Raw genomic sequence first — 13327 nt, 5'->3', positions numbered from 1 at the left:
CATGATGACATGAAGCGTATTAGGAGGATGGTCCAGGACTGAGCAAGAAGGAATTTCATGTATAGCCACAAATCTGCCTCACTCTGGAGGTGCATGGCTGCCCATGCGATCAGCAATCTCATTATGTGGGAAACCTGGAGGCTGGGAACAAAAAGGACACACACATAACAAGCAGCTTGGTCAAGATCAGCAAGATGGTCGTGGACGGGATGGTAGGAGAAATACTTGGTGATAGACTGAAGGTTACTCATCAAGTCCATATCTAACAAAACTTGGGTGAGCGAAGACTGCTCAATGGTGCAGATGGCCCCCTAAATGGCCACCAGTTCCACAGTAATCACACCACACAAGGCAGGCAAGATGGTATGTTCCATGCCAACAGAAAATAAGTAGGCATATCAATGTGATTGGTGGATCCAAAGCCATTGGTGTAGGGAACAATGGCATCCTTTAACTCCCATGAGAGTGGGTAGAGAGAACAATGAAACATCTCTGCAGCAATGGTGGCTTTTAAATTCCAGATGGGACCCATACAAATCTGGGGCCAAGGAGTTAACTAAGAAAGGGCTTTTGGGGAAGAGGGGGGAAACATGACAGAGGTAAGATGGAAATCGTGACAGCAGTCAGGTGAAGCCCAACCATTAAACCTATCTGAGGCCAAGGAGCAAGCAGGTGATGACGTGAAGCTGAGAAAAGAATAGAAGAAGATGGATGGGCAGGGAAAGAGAGGATAGCGATGGCATAGGAAACTAGAAGCTGAAATCACTCAAACCTGGGGGGATCCCAGCACCAACCAGAAAGGTATCAACAAGGAGAGGGCAAAAGGCACCAGTAGCCAAATGGGTATCACAATGGTGGACTGGGACTAAGAGGGGCAGTGTGGAAGGGGCGGCTGAACCATGAACTTGACAATCGCAGGCCAGACAGAACAGAACTAAGGCCTGATGAAGGTAGAGAAGTCAAAGAATCTGTGTCACAAGACATGATCAAGGAAATTGATTTTACTGAAACATCTTGGGTGACCAAGCAAGCTTGCTAAAAAGAACGAGCAAAGAACATGATTTGGAAACTATGGTGAGCTCAGCGGAAAGATGGAGCTCATCAGGGTGGCGATAATTTAAAACCACGTCACCATGTCCGCACTGACACATGCCAGATGGCACTCTGTAGGTGTCACTCCTGAGAGACCACCAAGTGGGAACTACCCCAGCTACAAATATCTATATACAGAGCAGCAGTGAGCAATAATTCATCAGAGACTTGAGTCCATTAATATGAGAAACAGCCCTGTGGAACACCATTCTCCTGGGTCTGCAGAGAGCTGAGAGAATTGCCAACCTATATTCTGAACGAGCAGTGGGACAGGAATTAGCTAATGAAGACTGGGAGGATGCCATGAAGACCACACTCATGGCGTGTCAGATGTGATGGCACCAAGCCACGTCGAAGGCCTTATGAAGGTCGAAGAATACTGCAACAAGATGGTGGCACTGAGAAAAGGTCTGCTGAACTGCAGGTTCCAATCAAAACATCAGAGTATCCCTCCCAAAAGCTACATTGATAATGGAAGAAAAAGTCCCCAGATTCCAGGATGTAAGATAGCTGACAAGCCACTAACCATTCAAATAACTAAGAGGGGACTTTCGTCAGACTGGTCGACCAGTAACTATTGAGGAATGACGGGTCCTTACTAAGCTGAAGGACAGGAATCTATACTGTCCCTCCATTCCCTCCATTCAGAGGGGAAAATGCCTTGGAGCAAAATATAGTTAAAGACCTGGAGAAGAAACTGTGGTGGAGGATTGAGGTGTTTGGCTATGGGTGAAATTGGGGCCAGAGAATGAATCGTGGGAATAGGAGGGGGCCAAAAGTAATTCCCATTCAATAAAAGGTTCATTGTAGGATTACACCTGACAAGGGGTAAAACGTAAGTGGGAAGCCTTAGCCCGGTGTTGCTGGAGGATAAGACAGACAGGAGGCTGACACTGATGCCATAGGAAAATGGGTCACAAGGTGTACCACGAGAATCTAAGCATTTGTACAAAAGTCACCCAGTAGGACAATGCCTGGGTTGGAAGTCTGCCATGGACAACCTATGAAGGTGCAGAGCAAAGCCACAACTGTGACGAAGGGATGGAAAAATGTAAGGAGGAACAAAGAATTCCCTAAACACCCACATTCTCTGTTTTAATAAGTAATGGGCTTCTGTGCTACGAAGTTTGAAGGTAATAACATCGGCGGAGGACAGGTACCACTTAAGGCATTTCATAGCTAAACAGCAATCACGGATGACGATGGAAATGGGCTTTATTGCCGTAAGACACCAAATAAGATGATTTACACTCTAACTTAAGCACAAACATTTAGCGACTAGCATCAGAGTAAACACTTCACTGGGCTGCACGTTACGAAATGGGCTTATTTGCAGCAACGTAAGAATCCACACAGACAGGATGACGATGTCTGGAACACTGAGGACTGAGCACGGCCACCATTGTTGAAGCTTCTGTTGCCGTAGCTTCAGAGAGCCGCACCGGAAGTGTACGTCCCGTGAGGACAATAGACAAGAGTGGTACAGCGTCGGCTCTTCAGGAGGGTCTCAGTTCTGCGTGCAGCATATGGATGGGAGTATGTACGTGGGGAGCCTCTCGTAACACTGCCCGATTACATGTGTCATTGTGCTACATGCGCAACACCTGAGGAATGTTACATGTTGACACTGGGTACGCAACTAACATTTCTGTTTTGCACAGCTGGTAATTTGGATGATAGTGTTTAACTTTGTACCGTATTCAGGTAAATAGCTGTGCCCTATCTTCCTAGTCTCCCTGATATTCATCTTGCAACAATATACCGCAGGACCTTATGTTGCCGGTGTTGTCCCATGTCGATGGAAAAGGATATTTGCCTGTTGCTATAGCCGCTAGTTTCTCCGAATATGAAGCCCATTGACAGTATTAGGTCGTTTGTTGCCAAAAACTTGAACATGCCTTAGTATCAGATATGACTGAAGAAAAGAGTTGACGCAAAACTGGAAAGTACCCGCACATCTCTTTGTAAAAAGTTTTATGTTTTTCTAAGACAATTTGCAGCACATTAAGTACTTTTCACTCTGCACCCTATACAGAAGGTAATGACCTCTACGTACTTTGCAGCCAAATGGCGGCGAGTTGGTAAGGTAGCAAGAGGAGTCTCAACTGGAGAATTTTGATGGCAAGTGGTTTGCTCGTAACAGCTGCAAATCATGCTTTGACTTGCTAGTTGGGGTTAAAATAGTCTCTGTAAGCCAATAACTATAGTAAAAGATGTGTATCCATCTAATTATATTCAGAAATATCAGACCCGACCACTGAACTTGAGAGCTAACGGGCAATGCACCGCCCTCAAGTTGCCCCTTGCAACTGTCGCAGACATCTCGAAGCCAGATAGCCACACGGGCAGCATATGAATATTCTCGTTGCCTGTTTCTACCTACCGAAAGAGCTGCCTTATGAAACGTGTTACTCTCAGTATCGGTACTGTTAATGTTGCTGGAAAATGCCTGTCTCCAGCCCTAGTAGTCTGGCCACAACAATTCACTTTCACTGTCATCCTCTTCGAGCTTGTAATGGAACAACATTACACTTTATTTTCGGTAATGTGTATTATGTAGTGACACACGGACATTGTCCGTTATATCGATATTTGGATTACCTGAAACCAATGGCGTTAGGTAGGCGAGTCCGTATTTTATATTTAATAACATATTGCATTACAACATTGTCGTATATGCAGTTATTTTCAATAATTGAAAATGTTCTTTCCTCTTGAAGAAAGACGAATTTATTGTAACGAAAAGAAAACCATCGCGAAAACTGAAGAACTACGGAAACCGTTGCCATTCTTATCTAAGACACCTTGTACCTTTCTTTTCACTGTCTGGAGGATTTTTCTCTTGGAGAATTGCACAGCAGGCAAAAAGCAGCTGATTCAGTCGTCACCAGTCAATTTCTTTTAAATTAGCTCACGTAACTTTCTCTCTGCGTGAAACATTTGTGCACATATATGGTGCAATTTATGGAAGAAATTTTGTATTTACAGTTGTTCGCGGAGGGAAAGGCATGTGAGTAGCACATTTTTTGCTAACAACACATCAACAGTTGTACTAAATTTTATTGCTGTCTTTAATAAATACGTTCTAGATACCTTTCAGGCATAGCTCATCAACTAACATTTAACCGACAGTAAGAAATAATGTGACAATTCAATAAGAAAATTAAGGATCAACTATTAGAAATGGCACTGTCATATTCATTGCTTAATTTGGCTGTCTCTAGCTTAACATAAATTTACCGCATAGGCCCATTACGCCGCCACAACAAAGACATCACCCCTAATTTGGAAGAAGGAATGAAAAAAATTACCAGAAATGAGCCGCACTCTAAGTTCTGAATTACCAAAATTTTACTTGGACTTACAAGTAAGATGTAGGTATATACAGTGAACGTTTGTTTTAACATATAATACAACACAGCATCTAGCACACCGGTACCATATTTCCTCATCACTGTCAGTACCAGTATTCACTTCATCATTGTCACCAACCATTTTCTTCATTCTCCCCTCACACAGCCTATTCCTGTTGCCATCCAACGCATTCGACATGCAACGTTTCTTGAACCCCTTGATGGTCTCTGTTGATATGGAGGACTCTGAAGCAAGAATCCACTTGCTCAGAAGGCTGGGTCGTGGCTTCTTAATCTTAGACGATATAAGGGCGGGTCTTCTACCAGGAACTCATCTGAATACATTTCTTGGAAGATGTTCTTTAACTGCTTGTTTACGGCCAAATTTTAACACGTAGTTTTGAAATCACTCCTCCAGATGTTACATCAAGCTCAGTCTTATACACCAAGTTTATCTCATTTCAGCAGTTAAATGTCCCTCAAAAGATTTCAAACATGACTCTTAGCAAACAATGGCCCAAACCTTCGATTCGAAACTGTAGACAGCCAGTTAACGAACAATTGTGTTGTCATCAGGCCCCTTCATTGGCAACGAATCATTATGGTCACAAAACTTTTCTTTGATCATAGTTTCTCTCTTCCGAATGACTTAACTTTCCTCCATTGGCTGTAACCGCTAACATTAGTTATTCTATTTTTAATTCCTGGTTCCTCTTAATGGGATACTTTCGTCCATTTTACGTCGACTGGCAAAATAGTAATTTGCACAGCACTGCAAGTCTGATGAAATGAGTGAGTGGGTGACACTTTCACAACTGGATGACACCTCCGTAAGTTCACCAGTTTCTCATTGACACCTGCTGACATTCTCTATAGTACCGACGGCCTTGAGAGAGCCAGTCCTGACAAAGATTTACCATCTGGTGAGCAAGATGTATGAGACAGGCGAAATACCCTGACTTCAAGAAGAATATAATTCCAATCCCAAAGAAAGCAGGTGCTGGTTGATGTCAAAATTACCGAACAATCAGTTTAATAAGTCACAGATGCAAAATATTAATGCTACAGACGAATGGAAAAACTGGTAGAAGCTGACCTCGGAGAAGATCACTTTGGATTCCGTAGAAATGTTGGAACACGTGAGGCAATACTGACCCTATCTTAAAAGCTAGATTAAGGAAAGAAACCTACGTTTCTAGCTTTGTAGACTTAGAGAAAGCTTTTGACAATGTTGACTGGAATACTCTTTCAAATTCTGAAGGTGGCAGAGAGTAAAATACAGGGAGCGAAAGGCTATTTACAATTTGTACAGAAACCAGACGGCAGTTATAAGAGTCGAGGGACATGAAAGGGAAGCAGTGGTTGGGAAGGGAGTGAGAGGGTTGTAGCCTAGCCCAGATGTTATTCAATCTGTATATTGAGCAAGCTGTGAAAGAAACAAAAGAAAAATTCGGAGTAGGTACTAAAATCCATAGAGGAGAAATTAAATACTTTGAGGTTCGCCGATGACATTGTAATTCTGTCAGAGACAGCAAAGGACTTTGAAGAGCAGTTGAATGGAATGGACAGTGTCTTGAAAGGAGTATATGAGATGAACAACAAAAGCAAAACGAGGATAATGGAATGTGGTCGAATTAAGTCGGGTGATGCTGAGGGAATTAGATTAGGAAATGAGACACTTCAAGTAGTAAAGGAGTTTTGCTATTTGGGGAGCAAAATAACTGATGATGGTCGAAGTAGAGAAGGTAAAATGTAGACTGGCAATGGCAAGGAAAGCGTTTCTGAAGAAGAGAAATTTGTTAACATCGAGTATTGATTTAAGTGTCAGGAAGTCATTTCTGAAAGTATTTGTATGGGGTGTAGCCATGTATGGAAGTGAAACATACTATAAATAGTTTGGACAAGAAGAGAATTGAAGCTTTCGAAATGTGGTGCTGCAGAAGAATGCTGAAGATACGATGGGTAGATCATATAACTAATGAGGAGGTATTGAATAGGATTGAGGAGAAGAGAATTTTGTGGCACAACTTGACAAGAAGGGATCGGTTGGTAGCACGTGATCTGAGGCATCAAGGGAGCACCAATTTAGTATTGGAGGGCAGCGTGGAGGGTAAAAATCGTACAGGGAGACCATAGATGAATACACTAAACAGATTCAGAAGGATGTAGGTTGCAGTAGGTACCGGGAGATGAAGCTTGCACAGGATAGAGTAGCATGGAGAGCTGCATCAAACCAGTCTCAGGACTGAAGACTGGAACAACAAAAGTGTAATATGTCAGGGAACAAGGCAATATTTCTGCATATAAACTCATCACACCAGCTAGAATTCGCACGGAATTCTTGTGGCAAGTTCAGGGATCTCGCTATTTCCAAGGTTTTCATATGGATTATTTATCTTGAGACAGACATCCTTTCTTTCGTTTTATCACGCACAAAGGGAAGTTTCGTGTATTCGTCACATTTCGGCTCCCTTGATTTTCTCGTTGAAACTGCCTTCTTCCATTTTTATTATGAAGGAATCCAAAGCAGCACATTAGACTCTACCAATCCATACTTCCTTGCGATCTCTGTTGGTTGTGCCATAATGCCCAACTGTAAATTTGAAGGTTGCATCTTAACTGCGTCGAATTCCTTGGCATTATGGTGCTGCTCGCTCTAAAATGGTTGTTCATATCGGCACGAATCAAGTCTTCTAACCAGTATTCAACAAAAGCAATTAGGACTATATACTAAGGAAAGAATATTAGTAGACTTACATAATATTAACGCCAATAAAATACCAGCAAAAGTTTGCTCTGTTACGTGGTAAACTGCCTGCCGACAGTTTCGGTTACAGATTGTAACGGGATATCCCTGTCTAGCATTACTTTTCCTAAACAGTACATGTCTGTACCAGTATTTTTTTTCTAATTTTGGACAAGTCAGAATTCTCTGTTGCTTTTCTGAAAACTTTCGTATGATTTTATACACAGTATATTTCAAGCTAAAACTTATGAAAATTAATTACTGTATAACATATTTTAGTGTATGCGATGATCGATAAGAACTAGTTCTGAATGTACAGTTAAAGTTATTTTTTATGATTTGAAATTACGAATTATTGGCACACTTGAAATTTCTATTATTAATTACGGAATACTGTACTGGTTTTTTATTTCTGGATTCATTTATGAAATAATAATCTGAAGTAATACTGTAAAAGAAAGAAGTAGAAATTCATTTGTTAACAAAATTTTAAACCCTTTGGAATATGGTTATTCCCGCAGAGAGTGAGTCTTAAGCATGCCTCTGATGTGATCGGACGTATTTTTATATTTTGTACTAACAATGTGGCTCCGGATTTTTAAATTTGAAAAATCGGAAGACTGTATGGCATACTGAAATGTGAGAAAATAGATTTACATAAAAACAAAAAATTCTGCAACAACAATCTTCAAATTTATTTAGTTCAGTCCAACTGCGAGGACCTAAAAACTTGACGTTTTCAGCTTCAGGAATCAGATCCCTAGACAAGAATAACTGTAGCCAACTCTACGTGACAAGCTAAGTAAACTCGAAAGTTTATAATAATTTTGGCTCCTCTCAAATCTTCATAAGAGTCTAATTTGGACAATAGATGGAATTAGGAAAGAGTGAGATTTTTTTTTTAACAGCAAGGGTATGGAAAGCGGCAGCGGATGTAAGTTGTAATTTAAGTTTTCGAAGGTGAAATCTGGGTAATACATTTCGGCTTTTTTTGGGCTAATATAGTAATAAGACAAAACGAGTGACTTAGTTTCTATTTGAAAATCTTAATTTGATTGTAAAAGTGATTGACAAATGTTTTTTTAGTTCATTATCATCCTTAAATTCAAGCTGCATTTCTTCCAGAAAAATTTATTAAATGTTTCAGTTTCAGTTAAAAGAACTTCTGAAAATTGGTCCCTTGAGGACTGGCGCTAGTTTTTAGACACTCATTTTTAAAGGGAAAATACTTAAGGTGAGTGTGAGTGTTTTGGACCCAGTTTTTAATACGGACACTATGGTTTAATGGAAAATACAGGTATTTCATCAGTAGCTAAGGTAGGACGTGACATGCATAAAATTGTGATTGTTGCAGAACGAACCACCTTAAAATCGACTAAAACGTTGGTGATGGTAAAGATAGCCAGAACACTCATTTTTGCAAGAAAATGCAGAAGATGTAAACAAAAACATCCATGGCGTGGTTAGATTGAGATACCGCTAAGGCAAGTTCGTTTGGTCTCAACGCCCCTCCGAGTTAATTTCGAGGCACCCTGCAGAGTCAATGCTTATCGGCACAGCATTACTGTTCCTTTAGTTGGAGACTTACGACGCATTTAAAATGGATACTTGGTAAGACTGTCTTAGACTGGGTTGAGAACATCGTTTACCGGCTGCGACTGCGGCAAACTGCCTCAAGACTCCACTGTGCCATGCTGGGGCTCTCATGTCGAGGCTGCTGCGGAAGATTCCTTCAGTTGCTGCAGGTGGGCCAGCGCCGACAAGGCTGCTGTCTCTTAGTGTCGCCTGGCGCTCATCTCAGGAAGCAGGCAGACCTCGCTGGAAGCATACGGAAGTACTCATCTTACGCACCATTCTTGCAAAAAATATATTTATCAACTATAGGGTAATTTTACTGACGGAAATCATACGACAAACATTTTTACACAAACGATATTTAAAATGAGCGAGTGTTCAGGAGAGCCGAGACTTTTTCATCTTAAGGGGCGACTTCATCCCAAATCCTACAGGTCAGGAGTGAATGAGTCACATTACCTCGAAGTTTCCTAAAAAACGTTTAAGTTCCACAAGACACCTCAAAAGCTAAAATATTTTATTTTCTGATTTTTAGAACGTTATAGACCTCTCTAAATTAGAGTATTTGTAAAATGCAACATCGTCGTCGTTGTGGTCTTCAGTCCTGAGACTGGTTTGATGCAGCTCTCCAGGCTACTCTATCCTATGCCAGCTGCTTCATCTTCAGTACCTACTGCAGCCTACATCCTTCTGTATCTGCTTAGTGTATTCATCTCTTGGTCTCCGTCTACGATTTTTACCCTCCACGCTGCTCTCCAATGCTAAATTTGTGATCCCTTGATGCCTTAAAACATGTCCTACCAACCAATCCCTTCTAGTTGTGCCATAAACTCCTCCCCAATTCTGTTCAGTACCTCATTAATTATGTGATCTACCCATCTACTCTTCAGCATTCTTCTGTAGCACCACATTTCGAAAGCTATTTTTGTCTAAACTATTTATCATCTACGTTTCACTTCCATTCGTGGCTACAAGCCATACAAATACTTTCAGAAAAGACTTCCTGACAAATCTATACTCTATGTTAAATTCCTCTTCTTCAGTAACGCTTTCCTTGCCATCGCCAGTCTACATTTTTTGATTTTTTATAAATTATTTTCTCTAAAAACCCCTTCCTGAATATTCTAAAAACTGCTTGGAACGTTAGCTGGTCATTGTGCTTATGGAAGCTACAATCGGAGTGGCCCATATACTGTGGTCCAAAACTTGAGAAATTTTGTTACATCTACTCTGAAACTAAAAAATCGTGAACACTTAAAAATTTAAATTGATTGTTGATGCTGAGTAAATGTAATGTACAACTGGTATATTTTCGGCAGAATAACTATTTCATGAGTTGTAAGGGAGTGGTAAACAATTGTCCAAGTAAAAACATTTTATAAAGGAAAAATGCGGAAAATAGCTTTTTATTTACATGTTTCTCTTTCTGACATTATTCACAACTTTTTATTGTCTTGTCATGATTTTACTTCTTTATGACAATTCAAGAATTAAAATTATCTACATTGTAAGTCACACTGCGCAGTTGAGAAGGATTTTTTATCATTTGCTGCTGATTGAAATGAATTGGCACGTGTACAATGATGATCCAACCCGAGCAGTACTTGGGAAATGGGAACTACACACGGAGATGTCGATGGCCATTTCAAATTATTTGCCGAACCATAAGGTGTCAAAGGACACAGTTACATCTTGCAACTCATGTGAAAGACTATTTGTCTCACCCACCATTGGTTGTTACACACGAAAGAAATGTAGTTTCTCACTATAAAGTTTCCTAGCGCTGCTGGTACGGTTACAGCTTCGAATCCTGCCTCGGTCATGGATGTGTGTGATGTGCATAGGTTAAGTTAGGTTTAAGTAGTTCTACGACTAGGGGACTGATCTCATATGTTAAGTCCCATAGTGTTTAGAGCCATTGGAACCATCTGAAAGTTTTCTAACACATACTGACCTTTCTGCATTTCCCACACTATAACAAGTTGCATTTCGTGGAGATCTGTTTCTGCAAAGTGTATGCCACTCCAAGATTCAGCCCAGCAGCGACTTCACAATTTCTACCACCAGCTCCATAACAAACCACTCTTCTCTTTTTTAAACGGAATTCCCCTAATGTACTTTCATTTAGAAGAAAGATTAATGTTTTGTAGTAGTTTTGATATGGTGTGTCTTTGGATATGTCATCTCTTACACCATCGACAGCTTCATGCTGGAGACAATCTTTGTGCAAGAAGTTAACAGAGACAATTTTTTTGTCGTAACACCCGTTTAGTGCTTTCCAAGCTGAAAGCAATTTTAAAAATTAGGTGCTGCGCCATCACTCGCATGCATATGTTTAGAAAATGTATGACCTCTGTATGCTATGTCATCAATTATTATGCTGTCAGCATAGCATGCATGTGCACTGTCAATAATGAGATGGTCACTGACAACAGCAGAACTGAATGATTTTCCAACGAAATGACCAACACATGTGAATATTGACATTTATGATGTGTGCCAGTGGTATCTTTGAACTTTGTTCAGCAAACAGACCAGTTTTCAGCAAAATCGAAATGAACTGTCAGTACCATGGGATATGGCTCATTTTACTTTTGCTATGGCCTGTCTCTGAATCCTGCCAGTACCTGACCTCTGTAACACACTTCCTTACTTTCACTGTGTCATTCAGCAACTTTCCTCTTTCCCACAATGCATAGGTTGCGTCATTGTCAGTTTCCTGAGGGTCTAACACCTCAGTGGTCATCCCTTCAGCACCAGGACACACTGCACACTCTTGAAACCAACATTCATCTTGTGGCTCTACACACACACATACACACACACACACACACACACACACACACACACACACACACACACACACACACACACACACACACACACACACACATACATACACACACACACACACACACACACACATACACACACACACACACACACATACATACACACACACACACACACACATACATACACACACATACATACACACACACACATACATACACACACCAGTCCATCTCTTCTCCCCGTGACACTACTTATGATGAACGAAAATGTAGTAAATACATCTGCATAGTCCTTCACTGACGGTCATTATACCTATTTTGGTTGTAACGTGTGGAATTTTGTGAGAGCAGTTTTTAAATTCTCCTATTTCACTAGGAGATAGGCTTTTCTTACTGATGCAGTTATACCTTAACCTTTTAACTTTTTCGCCATTTTCACTAACAGATACCATCAACCTAATTAGGACTTTGCGTGCTGCAATCTGTCATTACTCAAGTTACATTCGGGGGCAACATTAAGCCTATCGTGTTACAGTGGATGCCCACGGTAGGAATTTTAACGTGCCCAAATACCTTTTCATTCTTTATTTTAAGAACTTTTGAAATTAAATAATGTGCATTCGCGAGTATGTATTTCAGTGTCTGCTGCTTGGAGTAGCAATCTGGTAACAGTGTCAGTAACTGTGCCTTCTCGGTATACGAGGTGCATTCAAGTTCTAAGGCCTCCGATTTTTTTCTAATTGACTACTCACCCGAAATCGATGAAACTGGCGTTACTTCTCGGCGTACACACTTTTGACAACGCTGACGCCATGATTCCATGGCAGCGGCGAAGGCTTCTTTAGGAGTCGGTTTTGAGCACTGGAAAATCGCTGAGGCACGGCTGGTGAATGTGCGGCCATGGAGAGTGTCTCATTGTTGGAAAAAGCCAAAAGTCACTAGGAGTCAGGTAAGGTGAGTAGGCGACATGAGGAATAACTTCAAAGTTGTTATCACGAAGAAACTGTTGCGTAACGTTAGCTCGATGTGCGGGTGCGTTGTCTTTGTGAAACAGCCCTTACCGGACGTTTTTGTTGCAGTGCAGGACGGAATTTGTTCTTTAAAACATTTTCGTAGGATGCACCTGTTACCGTAGTGCCCTTTGGAACGCAATGGATAAGGATTACGCCCTCTCTGTCCCAGAACATGGACACCATTTTTTCAGCACTGGCGGTTACCCGAAATTTTTTTGTTGCGGTGAATCTGTGTGCTTCCATTGAGCTGACTGGCGCTTTGTTTCTGGATTGAAAAATGGCATCCACGTCTTATCCATTGTCACAACCGACGAAAAGAGTCCCATTCATGCTGTCATTGATCGGCAACATGCCACACGGGCAGCCATGTGCTCGTCCGTCAGCATTCGTGACACCCACCTGGATGACTATTTACGCATTTTCAGGTCGCCATGCAGGATTGTGTGCACAGAACGCACAGAAATGACAACTCTGGAGGCGATTTGTTCAACAGTCATTCGGCGATCCCCCAAAACAATTCTCTCCACTTTCTCGATCATGTCGAGAGACCGGCTTGTGCAAGCCCGAGGTTGTTTCGGTTTGTTGTCACACGATGTTCTGCCTTCATTAAACTGTCGCACCCACGAACGCACTTTCGACACATCCATAACTCCATCATCACATGTCTCCAACTGACTTTCCTAAACAGAAAAAATTAAAGTAGACAAAATTAACATTTTGCGCACGCGTGCGCTAATATAGCCAGTTCAAGAC

The 13327-nt window shown here is 41.3% G+C and overlaps 1 protein-coding gene across 1 annotated transcript in view; it reads right to left on the bottom strand.

Annotated features, from left to right (window-relative positions):
• LOC126355805 (facilitated trehalose transporter Tret1-like) overlaps nucleotides 1-13327 on the bottom strand; it is an 80851-nt gene that overhangs the window by 58968 nt on the left and 8556 nt on the right. The window contains exon 2 of the mRNA XM_050006228.1: nucleotides 8841-9009. Within this exon, the coding sequence (XP_049862185.1) occupies nucleotides 8841-8898 (58 nt within the window). The 5' untranslated portion in view covers nucleotides 8899-9009. The remainder of the gene's footprint in view (nucleotides 1-8840; nucleotides 9010-13327) is intronic.

The sequence above is a fragment of the Schistocerca gregaria genome, chromosome 3, assembly GCF_023897955.1.
Source record: "Schistocerca gregaria isolate iqSchGreg1 chromosome 3, iqSchGreg1.2, whole genome shotgun sequence".
NCBI lineage: Eukaryota > Metazoa > Arthropoda > Insecta > Orthoptera > Acrididae > Schistocerca > Schistocerca gregaria.
Note: the sequence above shows the minus strand (reverse complement) of the source record. Positions and strands in the feature narration are given on the sequence as shown.